Source organism: Eufriesea mexicana, unplaced genomic scaffold (genome assembly GCF_001483705.2).
Source record: "Eufriesea mexicana isolate 0111107269 unplaced genomic scaffold, ASM148370v2 scaffold139, whole genome shotgun sequence".
NCBI lineage: Eukaryota > Metazoa > Arthropoda > Insecta > Hymenoptera > Apidae > Eufriesea > Eufriesea mexicana.
Window position 1 is genome coordinate 21,006 of NW_016908298.1, and position 19,506 is coordinate 40,511.

General features: G+C 41.1%; 1 protein-coding gene across 1 annotated transcript; it reads left to right on the forward strand.

Moving 5' to 3' along the window:
• The first annotated feature begins 2,984 nt into the window (after positions 1-2,984).
• Positions 2,985-16,686, forward strand: LOC108555143 (lateral signaling target protein 2 homolog). Its single transcript, XM_017910676.1, has 2 exons — positions 2,985-3,128; positions 14,603-16,686. The coding sequence occupies exons 1-2, from the start codon at positions 2,985-2,987 to the stop codon at positions 14,978-14,980; spliced, it is 522 nt and encodes a 173-aa protein (XP_017766165.1). The 3' UTR covers positions 14,981-16,686.
• Positions 16,687-19,506: the final 2,820 nt, after the last annotated feature.

The following is a 19,506-nucleotide window of genomic DNA, read 5'->3' on the forward strand; positions in this document are numbered from 1 at the left end:
TGTTATATGGACGACGATGTTGGAGTTTGTGGCGAAGGTTTGTCGCTAGTTTCCATGAAACGCTTGGAACGACGATATTTTAGTAGTCGTCTAAACGTGTCCAACCCTCCGCGGACCCGGTTAAACTTGTCCCCTTCTAGTTATTTCTGTTACGTAACGCGTATGCTCGCGGCAACTGCAGGTGGTTGATAAATTATTAATTGCTAGGGGAAATTGAATTTGTCGAACGGGATATGGATACGAGAGAGACCTGCACGCATCTGATATTACAGAGTCGTTGCAGACTTTTAGAGTTCTTGTTGAGTTCTAAGGGTAGGTTTTTAGGGGTTGCTTGTTAACTGGGAAAATAATGTTAGCTTGTTACCTAATGTGTCTTTGTGTTTGAAATAAATTATTTACTCTCACATAATTTATAATTAATTAACTACCTTTTTTAAAATATTTTAATTATAAATATAGTACTTTGATGATCAATACGTTATTCAATAAATCTCTTTTACAGTTAATTTATATTAAAAATAACGAAATTACTGTTCAATTAAACGAATAAATTTGGTAAGATTTTTAATTTTTAATAAAATTGAATTGATCAAGATTGACATTATTTTTATCGAATCCTAATTAACACTTTAATGACCAATCACACGTGTATGATGCTACCGCTGATTAATAATTAATAATTATCACACAAAGGAGAAATATGAAATTTGTTGTTAAATTGTTATTGTTTTCTGTTTTATGTGTATGTTCGCACATGTTGTATTATTTCGTGAATTTTAAATAGAGTCTTTTTAAATTAATTCTTCAAAAATATTGCCGGTTCCTGGCAACGTTAACGTGCGGCCATTAAAGTGTTAAAGTACAACCCAGTTGAGGAGTGAAAGAATTCAGAGCGCAAGGTAAACACGATTCGAATGGTGACAATAATGGACACGATTAAGCGTTCGAATAGATGTCCGCGGTAATGGCATAACGATAGAATCATAATCAACGAGCAAATGTATAATTGATGTCGATTGCGTGTACACATTTAATACACGTTCAATATGCAAGCTACGATTCAACGTTCGCGTCGACGCCTTTGGACACTTATGCGATTTAGAAACTAGGAAACAGGTAGCCGAATCGGTTCATTTAATTCCTCGCGGGATCTCCGGTTAATTGGACGTTTGGAAAGAAGCAGGCGGACGCGAAGGGGTTAAACGAATATAATTCCTAGATACACGGATAAGTCTTTCCTCCGGAAACTTTCTCGGATTCAAAGTTCGCTCATCGTCGAATAAACTTTCCCAATTACAGCTCGATACGAACTCCCATCCATCAGTCCTTCGAACCATGAACCACCTTGAACAGCCGACTCTGTTAGCCCACGTGGAACCGAGAACCACCCTTCGCGAGCCGAAAAGGGTGAAGTAGAATATAGAAAAGGACACGAAATTCCATAATTTTGAGATCTGTTCGATATACCAGTTTTATTATACGCCAATATTAAGCCTGTCGTGGCCATATAACCGGTGAATGAAAAGAAAATTAGAATTTTTAAAAAATGGAGAAATAATTGTACGTATATTGGAAGAAAAATCGTAAAGATGAGTAATTAAGATAGTAAACGAGTTTTAGAAACGGTGATTCAGACCATGGTAAGTTTATTGTTAGTATAATACATGATACTGTTAGAAATAATTATCGGGAATTGGGTATACGTTATATTTTCTCGTTTCGAAGAATTAAATTTTTCTTGTCATGCTTCTCACATACTAATGTAGGATATCTCGTATATACAATAGAATAGGGAGAGAATTAATTATTGGTGAAAACGAAGTGAATAATATCACAGATTGCAAACCTGCTTATTTTAAAATTCTCAAAAATAAAACTATTATACCTTTCAATGAATTACAATTGCTGGACACCGATACAAAATCTCACCCCTTTGGAAATCCTACTCTCTTTTACCCCTGTTAACCCCCATTTTATACAAGCAACTCAACCATTTCCAAAATAATATCAAAAGTCATCCTGCAAAAATTGTTCCAAGTTACTATCGTTTTACGAAATTTTCTCAAATTATTATATCTTCCAACAAATTACAATTGGTTTACAAAATTAGTATATATATTCCACATAACAGCACATTGCCCAAGATCATCTCCAAAATCATCTCTCATTGTCACTAAAAGCTACAAAGAATTAGAACACCGATCCCACCCTTTGTAATCTAACTACCCCTAAAATAATATCAGAGATCATCCCTTAAAAATTATTCCAAGTTACTATATACCATTCTACAAAATTCTCATTTTCCAATTATTACAATAATACTATTACATTATTAATAATACTAATACTATTACATCATTACAATAATACTATTACAAATTACAATCGCTTTGCAAAGTTACCACGTATATTTCACATAACAACACGTTACCCAAGATCATCACCAAAATCATCTTTCACCGTCACGAAAAGCCACGAAGAATTAAAACACCGATCCCACCCTTTGCAACCTAACTACCCCCAAAATAATATCAGAGAACATCGCATAAAAATTATTCCAAGTTACTATATACCATTGTACAAAATTCTCTTTTTCCAATTATCATAATACCGTAAAAAAGACAATTACAAATTTCATTCGCTGTCCAAAATTACCACGTGCCATTCTACAAAATTTTAATTCTCGAATTATCACAATATCGCAAAAAAGGGCAATTACAAATTGCAATCGCTGTCCAAAATTACCACGAACATTCCCCATAACAACACGTTACCCAAGATCATCACAGATCATCTCTCACCGTCACGAAAAGCCACGAAGAATTAAAACACCGATCCCACCCTTGGCGACCCCCTCACCCTTATTACCGCCGCGTAACACAAGCAGCGACGGTTAGAAAAGCGAAAAGAGAGCGGAAAAAGGAGACGAAGGAAAATTAACCAGAACCTCGGTTGGTCCGCAGATGCTGTCGGTGAGCCCAGGAATGGAGGTAGGCAGCGGCGGTCACGGCGGAGGAAGTGTCCGGCAGGACCTCGCCCTCGACCTACCCCCGCGGCTGCAGCTTCCGGATGGCGAGGAACGTCCGTACGGAGCGCACACCGCCCTTCACCTGCGCGACCCGGAGCAGGTGAGCTCTCTCTCTCTCTTTCTCTCTCTCTTTCTCTCTCGTCTCGTGGAATATTTAACGGGTTTCCCTGTATTATTCTCGCTCCTCGGGGGTGTACAGTCGGTCGTGCCGAACTGGCCCGACTAAACTCCGCGACCTCTCAAGTTTGCGCCGTTCTGTTTGCGTTAGACTGTTCAGACTGCGGTTGTTTAGACCCCTGTATCTGGAATTTTACTCACCCTACCCTGGGAAAGCGGAGAGATTTATTTATTGGGAAATTTCTCGTTTCTGATCAGGCTGCTGCTGGTTTGAGGGTGGTCGTAGGTGCGAATTGGACGTTTCAGGTCTTCTGGAATGCTGCGAGATTGGGATGGTTAGGTAGCATGATTGGGATATTTATTTCGATGATTTTATGTGGAATATATATAGCAAGGTTTTTTGAAAATGAAGTAGCTTATTTGCGAAACGATCTTTGGACCAGGATTTCATCCCTTAAACCTAAGTTGTATATATGCATATGTATCGTCTTGGTATCTTGTACAAACCCACGATGTTGCATTTTAAATCAGATCTTCGATTCTAGGAATATGAATGAAATTGTGGTCCACAAATTTTTATTATTCCAGGAATGGGAAAACTGTTTGAATAATTTCGGAAACATTTTATATGTACTATCCTGAGAAACAAGTTAATCGAAAATGTTGATTTCAAACATTTTACACCGATATGGCATCCTTTGGCACAATTTTCTCGCGAGTTTAATTTTGCTCATCACTGTATTATTAAACGAATGTAACTGCACTGCAAGGTTCTGTAAAAGAAAAAGCCTATGTCCAGAACGGGGGTTGTAAAACCTTGATGATTGATCCAACAAAAATTTCTCAAAAATGTTTCAAATAGAACAAATATTCAACTTATCCTAACTTAGCCTACTCCTAATAATCCCTTTCTAATAAAATTCCAAACTGCAATTTACAAATTGTAAATTCGACGACTATTCATTCTGTACATGCACACAGCTTGCCTTGCAATAAACCGAATCCAGCGACACCTCGTTTATCAACTGCAAATAGACTAACTGACCCTAAGGTCCTGTAAAAGAAAAAGCCTATGTCCAGAACGGGGGTTGTAAAATGCTGATGACATGGTTGATGCAATAAAAATTTACCAAAAATGTTTAAAATGAAACAAATATTCAACTTATCCTAATCTAACCCTATACCTACCCCCTTCTGATAAAATTCCAAACTGCAATTTAGAAATTGTACATTCGACGACCACTCATCCTGCACATGCACACAACTTGCCTTTGCAATCAACCGAATCCTGCAATATCTCGTTCATCAACTGACTCTAGGATCCTCTAAAAGAAAAAGCCTATGTCCAGAACAGGGATTGTGAAATCTGAATGACATCGTTGATTCAACAAAAATTTCCCCAAAATGTTTAAAATGAAACAAATATTCAACCTATCCTAGCTTAACCTATTCCTAATAATCCCTTTCTAATAAAATTCCAAACTGCAATTTACAAATTGTACATTCGACGGCCACTCATCCTGTACATGCACACAGCTTGCCTTTGCAATCAACCGAATCCTGCAATATCTCGTTCATCAACTGACTCTAGGATCCTCTAAAAGAAAAAGCCTATGTCCAGAACAGGGATTGTGAAATCTGAATGACATCGTTGATTCAACAAAAATTTCCCCAAAATGTTTAAAATGAAACAAATATTCAACCTATCCTAACCTAGCCTACTCCTAATAATCCCTTTCTAATAAAATTCCAAACTGCAATTTACAAATTATAAATTCGACGGCCACTCATCCTGTACATGCACACAGCTTGCCTTTGCAATCAACCGAATCCTGCAATATCTCGTTCATCAACCGGGAACGTACACAGATTTCCCACTTGCCGATATGGCGAGCCTTGCACGCTTAATATGGCGGCTGCCCGGCTTCAGCCGGTTCAACCCCGTCGTCTGGTAGCGTTTAATATCGGCATATTAATGGCGTTAAACGCGCGTAGGTCGGAGGAGGCGGAATTTTAGCCGATTAGCCGACTGGCTGGATCCAGACGTTCCCGTTTTCATTTATCGAACGACGGACCGATTAGCCGGCCGCTAATAAGCGCGTTTTCGAGTCGCGCGGACCGCGGGTAATAACGCGTGTAAAAACGGATAAATTTTCCACGGTCCGCGGATCCGCGGATAAAATCTCCGCTCCGGTTCCGTTCGGCTCCCCGTGGTCGTCGGCGCGGATTCGCGAGGGATCGAGCGGGTGTCTGGCGCCGCGTGACTCGTGCCGTTGGTTCGCGAGCGTCCCGCCAGAGGGCCAAGCCCCTCTGGCAGCCTTAATAAACGTAGACGGTGTTATTAAGGCGTGCACGGTAATTAGGTACGCTGATTACGATGTTTAAGAATTATTTACGGCTCGCAGACGCGTAGCGAAGGGACATAAAGTTGCTCGTTAAAGAGATTTTCTTCCGTCCTTTTTCTCGCTTTCCTTTTGCTTTCCTTTGTTGAGGTTAGGGTCGCCGGGCTTCGAAAATGGTACCGATTTCCTGCTCTTTGGTTTTAGCTCTCGCGGTTCGAATTGTTTTCTTTTTCGCTCTTATTACGAGGTTGTCAGATTCGAAATTATACCAATTTCCCGCCATTCGTTCTTTGTTGCTTTTGTAGTTGAAACTGTTGTTTTTGGGTGCATATATGGATGCTGTATTGGAAGAATTTCGTCTCTTTCTTTTTTGTTTTGGAATTAGTGGGGTTTGGTGTTGCACAGATTCGAAATTACACAAATTTCCCGCCATTTTATTTTTGATTGTATTTGCGATTATAATTTTTGTTCTTTTGTCTTTATGCGTGTATATATAATGTAAGGTTTCCTTTCTTCTCTGTAACAGGTGGAATAAAAGGTTATTGGGATTCGAAACTATACCTATTTCCCGCCATTTTCTTCTCACTCGTATTCGCGATTAGAATTGTTCTTTTTGCGTATATATGTGTATGTATATGTAATGGAGGGCTTCCTCTTTCTTTCTTTTCTTTTTCTGTATTACAAGTGGGATATAGAATCGTCGAGATTTGAAATTATGCCGATCTCCCGCCATTTTCTTTTCAGCCATTTCCTCAATTAGAATTGTTCCTGCACCTTTATATATGTATCTATGTAGCGAAAGATTTCCTTTTCTATTTTTTCCACATGGTAGGCGAAGTGAAAAGTCATTAAAATTCAAAACTGTACCTATTTCCCGCCATTTTCTTTTTCACACATTTTCGCAATTTTAATTGCTTTTGTGTCTATATTTGTACATGTACAGTGGAAATTTTTCTTATTTCCTCGTAACAAATGGAATGTAAAATCCTTGAAATTCGAAATTATTCATATTTCCCGCCATTTTCTTTTTCACTTATTTTCGCGATTTCAATTGTTCACATGTCTTTATGTCTGTATTATGTATATATATAGTGGAAAATTTCTTTATTTCTTCTTAACGAATGTAGTGTAAAATCGCTGAAATTCGAAACTATACATATTTCCCGCCATTTTCTTTTTCACTTATTTTCGCGATTTCAGTTGTTCATATGTCTTTATGTATATATAGTGGAAAATTTTCTTATTTCTTCGTAACGAATGTAGCGTAAAATTGTTGAGATTCAAAACTGTACATATTTCCCGCCATTTTCTTTTCACCCGTTGTATCGATTAAAATTGTTGTCTCTGTGTCTTTATGTATGTGTATATATAGTAGAGAGTTTTCTTCTTACTTTTTCTCCCTTTTTTCTTCATAAAAGATGGAGTATTAGATCATTGAAATTCAAAACTGTTCGAATTTCCCGCCATTCGTTTTCAGTTACTTTCTCGATTAGAGTTGTCATTTTTGCACGCGTGCATCGGAGGGATAGTTCGGCGAGGTGCTTCTTTTCTGATGTCGGTGTTCGCTGGTTGGGAAACAGGTTTCTGTTCCGGCAATGCGAATCATTATGTTTTTGCAATTCGATAGGGGGGAAACGTGTCCAATTTGCATCGTAATAGGCGAAGATGCATGAAACGTAGCTTATAAAATACTTTTTACACGTTGCCTATGCCGGGATTATCATAGTTATTCCAGATACCGTAGTTGTTATCTAGGCTTCCTATTGCTCACCGTGCCTCGTTATCCTGGATTACTGCTCCGGCTAATTTCGGCTAATTAGCCCCGCGTCTTCTAATTTTAGGCTGTACCTACGCGTAATTGATTCTGCATAATTCCAAGCTTTCATGCCAGACATCGTTGTAACTTTTTATTACAATTTTCCTCTTGTACGTACGTGTTCTTAATACGCCTTGCTTAGGGGATTACTCGTGTCTCGTAATTACGTTTCACGTCTTCTGAGACGGAGACGTTGAAATTTTGAGCACTGGAAGAAATGTATATTATTTTTCGTTATTTTTACTACCTTTTGCATCACGTCCTTACTATATTACCGTTTTTATTATTTTATACAGCAAGATTAGCTTTTTAATAGCTGTAATGCGTATTAGTCTAATTAATTAGGATCTTGGGACGCGTGCTGGTAATTGAAATTATAGTGTAAATAATAGTATAGTTTGATGTTTAAAATATAATATACAACGTAATATAAATAAATAAAACAATAGCAATCGTTCGTAGTGGTCGACCAGAAGGGTGCGAATACTTCTGTGACTCACTATACAGGGTGTCACGGTTGCAGGGGGCTACTCAAATGTCTCCTTTGCCCTTAATGATATGAAAAATATTCATGACGCTATTTGAAGACCCCAAAGGAAAAATACCATAATAGAAAATATTATATTACAATCCCATTACATTTCTGATATTCAAGGTCGTCCGAACATTATTATTCAACCATACTCAGATACATTTCCTTCTTCTCTATAAGATGGGACAGAAAGTATTACACGTTTTCCAAGCAAGAACAAATAATAGTAATATCAGGAACATTTTTCATGGCACCCTTTAATTTAGACACCCTATATCTGCTTGCGAGGATAAACCCTAAGCACGTGTCATATATTTTAACCCTTTGCACTCGACGATTTTTTGGTTAAGGGAGAGTAAGAGTTCCAAGATTTTCTACTATGAAGCTGATGATATTTTTTGAGTAATAAATAAGAAATAGTATAGTAATTGACACATGGAATTATTTGATTTCGATACCTCGCACACCGTTATATTATCTGAAATTTGACATATTAATTAATAACGATCTTCGAAATTTTATCAAATGGCGACTGAAGGGTTAATAATTTAATAATCCCAAACTTAGATTCTTCTGCTTATTATGAAATTGTACGATTTTGTTAAATTTCTTAAATTATTTTTAAATTAATTATATATTTTACAACTCGATCCTCAAACGAATTAAATTATTCTCAGATAGTTTTAAGTCTGAGACAATCAAATTGCTAGAGGCTACAAATCTTCAATTATAAGCACTGCAGTACTTCGCAGTCTCCTTTTCTGTACTTATTGTGGTAGTGGTTGTCATAGAATGTGTGATATGAGTGTGAGGAATATTTGTGTGGAAGAATATGTGTGTGACGAGTATGACAGAGAGTGGCGAAAAACAATCAGTAGGTGAATGACAGTCATTACAAATAGACGTGTGTGAGAGTGTCGTCAAGAGATAATATCGCAGTTAGAAGCGAATTTATTTTACGAGTTTTAGTTATAATTAATGTTATTGTGTTCAATAAATATTCTTATCAGTTTATCAATTTACTCACACTTATAAAACAATATATCCTCTTCTATAAATTTATAAGTAATTATGCTCCTCTTAGTTTTAATTTTACTTTCATTTTTCCAAATTATTTTTATTTTACCGAATTGCTTCTTTATGAAGGGTATTTACCCGTCAAATAAATAAGTAAATAAATAAATAAAATATCGCGACACGTGGAATGTCATCAAGTATGGCAGTCCCAGTTCTTAACCTAGTTACACGGACCCAGCTCACCCCGAACGCGAGAAACACCCCTTAACCAAGGGCGAGATGTCGGGGCCTAACCCTAACCCTAACCCTAACCTCAGCTAACCGAACGGCAGCTTCTGAAAGGCTCGGAAAAAGTAGCCGGGTGACCGGAAATATGCGCGTTCCGCGAGGCTCGCAGACGATCGAGTGACCGCGGCGGGTCTCGTGCCATTTTCGCCGAAGGTCGTCGAGACGTCGCCACGCCACGAAGTAGGCGGCGACGGGGGATCGAGTTTTACCCTCGTCGAGGCTTCTGGATGCCGGCATCGAGCCGAAACACGCGCGCCCTCGGCGCTGCTCGAGGGTCACGGGTTAGAATTTCAGTAATCCTACGCCCCTACACGTGTACTACCTACGTCGCGCGGCATCCTGGGCCCTGTCCGCCCCGCCCCGCCGTCCGACTCGCTTCCTGGCCGAAAAAGATATTTACGCCCTTTACGTTCCTTCCACTGCTGAGGCTCTGTGCTAGTCTCAGCTTTGCTTTGGTGTATATAGCATTCGGTTTCGAGTAATTCAGTCGTCGCGGACTGGTCCAGGTTTGAGGATTGGGTTTGGGTTAGGCCTGAGAATCGGTTGGAGGCGTCAGAAATTGTCAGAATTGGTCAGAAGGTGTCAAGATTGGCCAGGAGGTGTCGAGATTGGTCAGAAGGTGTCAAGATTGGTTAGGAGGTGTCAGAATTGGCTGTTTGGCAACGTTTCTCGAAGAGTGGCGAAGCTTGGTTGGTTGACTGTGAGCAGTTGGGTGTATACAGGATTTGTTTTCGTTTCACTTTTTGGTTTCGAATAATTCAGTTGACGTGGACTTGTTCAAATTGGAGGATTGGGTTTGGGTTAGGCTGAGAATCGGTTGTAGGCGTCAGAAATTGACAGAAATTGTCAGAATTGGTCAGAAATTGTTAGAATTGGCCAGAAGGTGTCAAGATTGGTTAGGAGGTGTCAGAATTGGCTGTTTGGCAACGTTTCTCGAAGAGTGGCAAAGTTTGGTTGGTTGACTGTGAGCAGTTGGGTATATACAGGATTTGTTTTCGTTTCACTTTTTGGTTTCGAATAATTCAGTTGACGTGGACTTCTTCAAATTGGAGGATTGGGTTTGGGTTAGGCTGAGAATCGGTTGTAGGCGTCAGAAATTGTCAGAATTGGTCAGAAGGTGTCAAGATTGGTCAGAAATTGTCAGAATTGATCAGGAGGGGTCAAGATTGGTCAGAAGGTGTCAAGATTGGTTGGCAGGTGTCAGAGTTGACTGTTTGGCAACGTTTCTCGAAGAGTGGCGAAGGTTGGTTGGTTGACTGTGAGCAGTTGGGTGTATACAGGATTTGTTTTCGTTTCGCTTTTTGGTTTCAAATAATTCAGTTGACGTGGACTGGTTCAAATTAGAGGATTCGGTTTGGGTCGGGCTGAGAATCGGTTGAAGGTGTCAGAAATTGTCAGAATTGGTCAGAAAGTGTCAAGATTGGTCAGAAATTGTCAGAAGGTGTCAAGATTGGTCAGAAATGGTCATAATTGATCAGGAGGTGTCAAGATTGGTCAGAAATTGTCAGAATTGGTCAGGAGGTGTCAAGATTGGTCAGAAGATGTCAGGATTGGTTGTTTGGCAACGTTTCTCGATAATTGATGAAGGTTAGTTGATTGACTGCGAAAAGTTGGGTACTGTGGATTGATATGTAGGCTGGATTTAGAATTGGATATTTAGAGAATTGTTTATTCATGTGAGATTGGTCGAAGCTTGAGGACCTTTTACAATACTTGCCTCTGGTCAGTCGAAAGTTTCGAAAGGAGAATTTACTTGTTTGTGGTTAGATGAGTACCGAGGGTCATTTACTTGTCTTTGAAGACAGGAATCTTGATAATTGGAAGCTCATCTGTGATTAGTTGAATCTTGGGGATTGTTCATGTACTGTGATCAGTCGAATCTTAGGGATCATTCGTGTACCTGTGATTAGTCGAATCTTGGGGATTATTCGCTCACCTGTGATTACCCAAATCTTGACAATTATTCGCTCATCTGTGATCAGTCGATTTATGCAGATCATTTACTCGTCTTTGATCTGGTTAATCTTGGGAACTGCTCGTCTATTTGTGATCAGTCGAATCTTAGGGTTCATGCTGTCACTTGTTATCAGTCGAATCTTAGGTATCATTCATGTACCTGTGATCAATCGAATCTTAGAGATTATTTACTGTCCTGTTATTACCCAAATCTTGACAATTATTTGATCATCTGCAATCAGTCAAATTATAGAGAACATTTACTTGCCTTTGATCAGTCTAACCTTAGTGATTCTTCGTCCTTTTGTGATCAGTCGAATCTTAGGGATCATTCATTTACCTGTGATCAGTTAAATCTCAGGTTTCATTCACTCACCCAAATTGTTATTATCCAAATTGTTATAATTAAGTGAAAAAAGGCAAAAACGCAGTGCAGCCTTTTTATATAATCACGTTTTATTCTTAACACAACTGTAATCTCTCGTGTTTTGTGCTCGACTAACCGAACGTTCTAGTCATAAGGCCTATTACCAAACAACAATTGAACCTACTGATGGTGTCATTGCTTCTACGTTGGTATAGTCAATCTCTTTATTATCGATTTCGCCAACACAAATCTTAACAACTATTCGTTTATCTGTGATCAGTCGATTTTAGGGATCATTTACTCGTCTTTGATCAGGCTAATTTTGGTGATACTTCGTTCTTTTGTGACCAGTCGAATCTTACAGATCATTCATGTACCTGTGATCCGTCAAATCTCAGGAATTATTCGCTCACCTATTATCATCCAAATCTTGACAATTATACGTTCATTTGTGATCGGTCGAATCTCAGGGCTCACTCGCTCACTTGTGATCAGTCCAATCTTAAAGATCATCGTTTACCTGTGATCATTTGAATCCTTCGCTCATCTTTCACTCATCTCTGACCAGTCAAACCTCGAAGACACAAAATTATCTATAGTTTGCTCGATGGATGGTGCTACTTCCTTCCTCGTCGAATCACTCACTGGTCTACACTCGGGGTCCAACTTCGAAGACACGGTATAGAGTACTATCGATAGCTTGCTCGATTGGCTGTCGCATCGTGGAAAGGAATGAAAAATGGTGGCAGAGTGGCGGAATCGATTTTCGATTTTTGGCGGACCACCGCGAAATAAACGCTTCACGACCACGTCCGTTTGTGTCTGAATAGGGAAACGTCGCCTCTGGTGACGCTGCATGTTGAAGGGTTGTTTGCGATACCCCGCTCACAGTGTCGCGCACCACTTTCGCGGAAACTAAATATGAATTTTTTTTCCTTTTTTTCCCCGATTTATTGTTCGATTTTGCACGTGTGCAGCGTACGGATGGATGCTCGGGGCTCACCGTCGGGTTTTTGCTTCTTTCGAGGGCTTTTTTCATCGGGCTCGTGTTCGAGTGTCGGAGCGGAAATTGTTTATAAATGGTCGGGGCTGGGAGCTCGAATTAGGAAGTATTTAACTTGGTTAGCTTCATTGATCCTGCAAAAGTTTCACTCCCTCTCTCTCGCTTTTTTCCCGACGAATATTCCTGAAGTTCCTGCTTTTTGCCGGGCGTTCAGCTTGAAAGCTACTTTTTCCGCGGAACCGAGTTTGTTGGACACGAATTGTTTCCATACCGACAGGTAGATGTATATTTCTATGCTACTTTTTGTACCTTCGAATAAATCCCGGTGTCGTGGTTTTCATCGTCAAATATTCGTTAGGTATATATTCCGCGTGACAGCTCTTCTTAATGAGAGAGAGGAAGACGTTTTTGAAAAAAGGCGAAAAATATTAATTATTCGACGAATTTGAGAATAGTATTTAGGACTTAGACCTCACATTCTACGTTAGGCCTACATTTCATATCAGAGATCTAGGAAATAAAAGAGAGAAAAATATACTTGATAGAAAGCGAAAAATAATAATTATTTGACAAATTAGAGAATTAAAAAATATAATAACTCTATACATCATACCTCTGAAAGCTCAGGAGCCCCAAAAAGCAAGATACCTTTGAAAGAAAACGAAAAATATTAATTATTTGACAAATTATAGAATAGAAAAATATAGTATGCCTATACATACTTTTGAAAGCGCACGACCCCCAAAGAGGAAGAAAGAAAAAAATATTAATTATTCGATAAATTGGAGAATTAAAATTACAACAAGCCCATACATACCTTTGAAAGCTCACGACCCTTACAGAGGAAGATACCCCTGAAGAAAAGCGAAAAATATTAATTATTCGACAAATTAGAAAATTAAAATTATTATAACCGTATAGACACCTGTGAAAGCTCGGGAATCCCCCAAAGAGAAAGACATCCTTGATAGAAAGCGAAAACTATTAATTATTCGACAAATTAGAAAATTAAAAAATAAAATAATCCTATATATCCATCTGAAGGCTCACGAACCCCAAAGAGGAAGAAAACGAAAAATACTAATTACTCGATAAGTTAGAATTAATGAATAAAAAAATATAATAACCATATGCACTCCTGTGAAAGCTCAGGAATCGCCCTAAGAGCAAGATACCCTTGATAGAAAGCGAAAACTATTAATTATTCGACAAATTGGAAAATTAAAAAATAAAATAATACTATCTATACCTGTAAAAGCTCACAATCCCCATAGAGGAAGAAAGCTAAAAATACTAATTATTCGACAAGTTAGAATTAGTGAATTAAAAAATATAATAACCCTATATATTCCTGTGAAAGCTCAGGAGTCCCCCAAAGAGCAAGGCACCCCTGAAAGAAAGCGAAAATTATTAACTATTCGACAAATTGGAAAATTACAAAATAAAATAATCCTATACATACCTGTATTAGCTCACAACCCCCAATGAGGAAGAAAGCTAAAAATACTAATTATTGGAGAAATTACAAAATTAAAATTATAATAACCCTATACATACCTGTAAAAGCTCAGGAATCCCCCAAAGAGCAAGACACCCTTGATAGAAAGCGAAAACTATTAATTATTCGACAAATTAGAAAATTAAAAAATAAAATAATCCTATATATCCATCTGAAGGCTCACGACCCCCAAAGAGGAATAAAGCTAAAAATACTAATTATTCGACAAGTTAGAATTAGTGAATTAAAAAATATAATGACCCTATATATTCCTGTGAAAGCTCAGGAGTCCCCTAAAGAGCAAGGCACCCCTGAAAGAAAGCGAAAACTATTAACTATTCGACAAATTGGAAAATTACAAAATGAAATAATCCTATACATACCTGTATTAGCTCACAACCTCCAATGAGGAAGAAAGCGAAAAATACTAATTATTGGAGAAATTACAAAATTAAAATTATAATAACCCTATACATACCTGTAAAAGCTCAGGAATCCCCCTAAGAGCAAGATACCCTTGATAGAAAGCGAAAACTATTAATTATTCGACAAATTAGAAAATTAAAAAATAAAATAATCCTATACACACCTCGAAAAGCTGACGAACCCCAAAACTAAGTCGTGCATTATGCTTGCAGGAGAGCGAGATATACCAGAAGTGCGTGCGACCGCCGCCAAATCGGACGGTGTTCGACAGCGAGAGTCCGCCACCTTACCGAAGCCAGTCCGCGCTGCTGGACGCGCCAGAACGGCTAGTGCGTTGCCACAGCGCGGGCAGTTCCCTGCTGAGGGTGTTCCGGAAGTTCCCAAGCCCGGGCAGCTCGACGCCCGCCGTGGTGGTGCCGCCCAGGAGACCGACCCTGTCCAGTTATTCCGAGTCCAGTAGCAACCTGAGCAACCTGTCCAGTCTGACGGTGGTCCCGTGCGAGGCGGACGAGAGCCACCAGCACCAGCACCAACACCACCAGCACCACCATCAGCAGCCGCCGCATCAGCACCAGCAGCAGCACGTCTGATCCGAGGCACGGCCAAGAAGGAGAGCACTCGAGGCCACAACGACAACCGCGTCGGGGAGCAGCGAGTTCCTCGAGGTCGACGGACGAGCGAGGATCATCTCGTGGAAACGGCGACGAGCCATCCCAGCCGTGGCGGAGCGAGGGGTCGACGACGCGCAGAAGGACACTGCAGCCTCTGCCACAGCTACCCAGGTCGTCGTGCTTGTTCTGCCCTCCTCGAGAATCCTCCACCCGTCGAGGATCCCTCAAGACTGACTCGCAGGAGAAACTTGGTTCGGCCAGCTGACGATGCCTCGTTATCGCGTGGACAGCCGTGGTGGTGGTGGACCAGGCGCCAGCCGGAGAGTCTCGCCGACAAACGAGACCAGGAGAAGAGAAGACCGAGCGAGAATTCCAGGAATGATCCTCCTCCTCCTTCTCCACCAGCCACTTCTCCGGCTCTAGCTCTAGCTGTCGGCCTCCTCCTTCGGACTCCGTTTGGATGGTCCTCCAGCTGGATTCGGAAGAGGAGCGTCCTCGCCCGGAGGCTGATCGTCGAGTCAAGCGGACATGTCTGGAGAGAGATAGAGACAGAAGATCAGGCTACGAGCTGCGTTCGTGGATCGGTTCCTTCCCGTCGGTGCTTCAGGTGCTCGATGCCCCTAACGGCAATCCTACGTGGCCAGTCTCTAGTCTAGATCTCAAACGATTCCAAAGTAACGTAAGCGAGGCACAGGGTTAGTCTTGTACATGTAGCTAAAAGAGGCGATGAGCTGAGGTGGCCCACATTGGCACGAGTCACGGGACGAGTCCAGAGGGTTCAACGGGGGACCTGTACGGTCCTATGGATGACATAGACACCTAACATTGGAGATGGGAGAGAGGAGCAAAAGTCGAGGATGAAAATGGACGAAGCTACCGGGATTCACGAAGCAGCTCTAGCTTTTTTTGGGGAAAGAAGAGACGTTTTATCCTCTGGGAGAGGGAGAGAGAGTTGGAGGGGAGTAAGAGTGACAGACGACGGCCATCGTGGATGCTGGTCATGGAAGACAAGGCGCGTTGTGACGATGAGAGGAAGCCGGGAATGTGCGCTGCGCCCGTTCGCTGCCGACTGACAACGCGATTAGATCAACGGGACGATTCTGATCATCGAGTATATATATGTATATGTATATGTACATGTATATCGTTTTTTGGAAGTTTGTTTCGCTGCGAAAAAGACTTAGTAAATTATTTATTGGCGATAATTCGCGGGCCGCTCCGCAGAGGAGCGCGCGACAAAGCGGAAGAAAATACGTGGTGAAGCGGACGACGCGACCACGCGCTAGATTAAATGAATGTATCAGCGTGCGAATGATGCGTCTCGGTTGTATGTATGCGTATGCGTTGGCGTGTGAATGCGTGTAGAAAGAGCGAGAGGGAAAATAAAAGGGAAGATAGAGGTCCCGTGGAGAACGTGGGTCCAGGTGAAAGGATAGAAGAGAGAGAGCGGGAGAGATTGATAGAGGGAAACAGAGGGAGGAAATATCATTGAGAGTAACGCGACGCAGGGGTAACAAGAAGAGGAATTTTCTGAATGGCTGATGGCGCGATTCCGTGGAGCGTAAATGGGAGCAAAGGATGTGAAAGCGTGAGAGTGACGGAGGAAAAGTAGTGCCAAGAGCGTTGAAAAAGGGAAGAAGAAGAAGAAGATGAAGGAGATGAAGAGGAGGGAAGAGAAGAGAAAGAGGAGAAAGAAGAAACTCTGTAAATATTAGGTTAGGTAGTTCAATATCAATATAATTATTACGACTAAAAATGATATGCTCTATATACTTGATTAAAAAGTAATAAACCTTACACCACGCATAAACACGAGTTGGACGGGCCGTACGAAATCGCCCTGGGACACGCGTTACGCTTTTCGACGAGGCCTCTGTGAGTATCGTGGATGAGAAATGAGGATGAAAGGAAGAACCGGAAGAAGAAGATAGAAATAATAGAGAAGAGAAGATAGAAACGAATGGTTCCGAGCGTCGCCATCGACCCGTCGATCTCTGCGATCGCGACACGAACGGGGGACAACCGTTCGTTGCACGTCCATCGACTCCGTCGTTTCTCCAACCCTTTTCTTTTTTTTCCCCTGTCGAAGAGGAAGAAGAACGCTGATCGAAGCTTTCGGACTGTTTTTGCGAGTAAAGAGAGCCACGAGTTCCTCTCTCGACGCGAGAACAGATCGGTATTCACGTTTTAGTGATTGGTAACGAGTCGAAGATCGAAGTGAGAGAGAGGGATGATCGAGTCGTGTGGACGTGGAGAGGAAGAAGACGAAGAGAGGATTAGATATGGGAAATCGATCGGTCGAAGCGTCGCGACGCTCGATCTGCTGCCGCGTCTCGCCGTGTTTCGAATGGCTCGCACGATGTCTGATATAACGCTACTTTATTATTATTCAGATAGATAAGGCTTCAGTTTTCTGACGAAAGAAATAGGACGAGATCTGCCTTGACGACGAACCGAGAGTCGACGACCGGCTTCGTTTCCCCGTTTTATCGAGCAAACAGCCACGGAACGTTCCCATTCAGATTGCCGTCGGGATTCGTGCAAAGGGTTAGGGTTTACGGTAACTTTTTTAGATTTAGATATGCCTAAGGTGTTTAGGTATATCGTTAGACGTACTATTAATTGGGCGTGCCAATTGGGTACGCCATCGACAGTGTTCCTGAGAACTTTTTTCTCGAAAAAGGTGGAAAGTTTGGTAAAGGGAAAAAGGAAATTATTTTCTAAGGTCGGTACCTGTATGTACCAGATAGATTCTATCGATTTGAACTCAGCATCGAATGCTTCAGATTTTTTACTCGATAGCCATGACATTGTTAATTTAAGATGGACGACCATCGTATGACTGCGTACGACAGGCGAAGCGGGCTCTAGCGTGTGGAGCTCGAATTAGTGCTTTCCTCATTCAAAGAGACTCGAGCGTAATTTTTTACAACTTTGATATTTTTCTCGAAAGCGGATAAGACAAAAGGAAATACGTAAAAATATGATGAAAGAAAATAGTATTTTTATTGAAATTATCTTTCAACGTAGACATTACGCGTCAGCTACGCTAATTTCTCTTATAAAGTAACGATCACCAGAAAGGCCTTCGACACCTCGATAAAGTACAATCTTCTTACCAAATACAAAAATACAGAACCCCCACGGCAATCTAGTCGGGACGCTTTATCGTTATACGTAAAATCGCAACCTATCTCTCTAGCCTCGTTTTTATTCCATGCTCACCGACTAAATCCACCCACGAAATGTATATTTGTAAAGAAACCGATTAGACAAGATTTCTCGGCGTGTAAAACGAGCAAAATGGCGGCATCGACTTCGGTTCTCGACCTCGGGACAGAGCGAAACTACTGAAGTATCTCATGAGAAGTCACCAATTATTCTAATCCCTAAAAACTTTACCGACGAAGGGGTAAAATTGGAAACCAACTTACCGACCGCGGTTCCCGCTCGATTTCCGTCTCGCGCGAGCCCGCGAGGCTATAACGGCCACGAGTCGAAAGATTCCCGAAACTTCGTCCCGACGGAACTTTCCATTTTTCTTCCGAAAATCGCCTTTCGAGCGTTCTCCGTCGAGATTAAAATCAGCCCGAGCGGACTCGTGTCGCGCGAGACGCGAATCGAAAATGGGAACGAAGAGAAAACTACACACCGTTCAAGAGGCACGTTTTTTTGGCGTCGAATATATATGCGTAAAACGGAGGGACCGATGAAAAAGCGTACACGGTCGATCCTATGTGTGTACACGTATAGATTCACGCGCGTATACGTGTACGCATATACGAAGGCAGAAGTTGTTTGGAGAAATATGTCCGGGCAGTTCTACACACGACACTCGTGGTCCCTGCGCCACGCGAAGAGACGCAAGCTCTTTCCATCGTTGAAAAGGAAAAAAAAAAAAAAATTGTGTTCACGCGCATGCAATATTAGGTGATGAAGATTAATCGTATTTCTCTATATAAAGAAAGAAAGAAAACGTTATAAAACGAGCGCGAAAGGGGGAGAGTATGAAGTCGGAGGAAAGATACGCGGAGCAAGAGGAGCGAGTGAGAGGGAACGAGTGGGTTGTGAAAGGCGCGCGAGTGCGAGAGAGACGCGACGAACGAACAGTAGCGGACTAACGAGAATACGGTCCCTCGCGATTGAACGAGAGAGCAATCGACGAGAAGACGCGACAGAGTGATATCGGTATGTGTACCTCCGAGTGCGTGTGTGTGTATACGTGAACGCGTGCGTGCGAGCGAGAGAGAAAAACGAAGTGTATAAAGAGAAAGAGAGAAAGATACGAAAGGTGTAACTAAATCCAAAAATGAAAAAAAAAAAAAATGGGTCTTGTGCAAGCCTCGGTTAAATTAAATTAATGGGAAAAAGAGAGAAAAAATACTGTTATCGACTTAGATCGAATTTTTTAAGGGCCGTCGCCGGAACGGAGTTCTAGAGAAGAAATAATGAAAAAGAAAAAAAAAAAAAAAAAAAGAGAAACTTTTACGCGACGTTGTGATTTC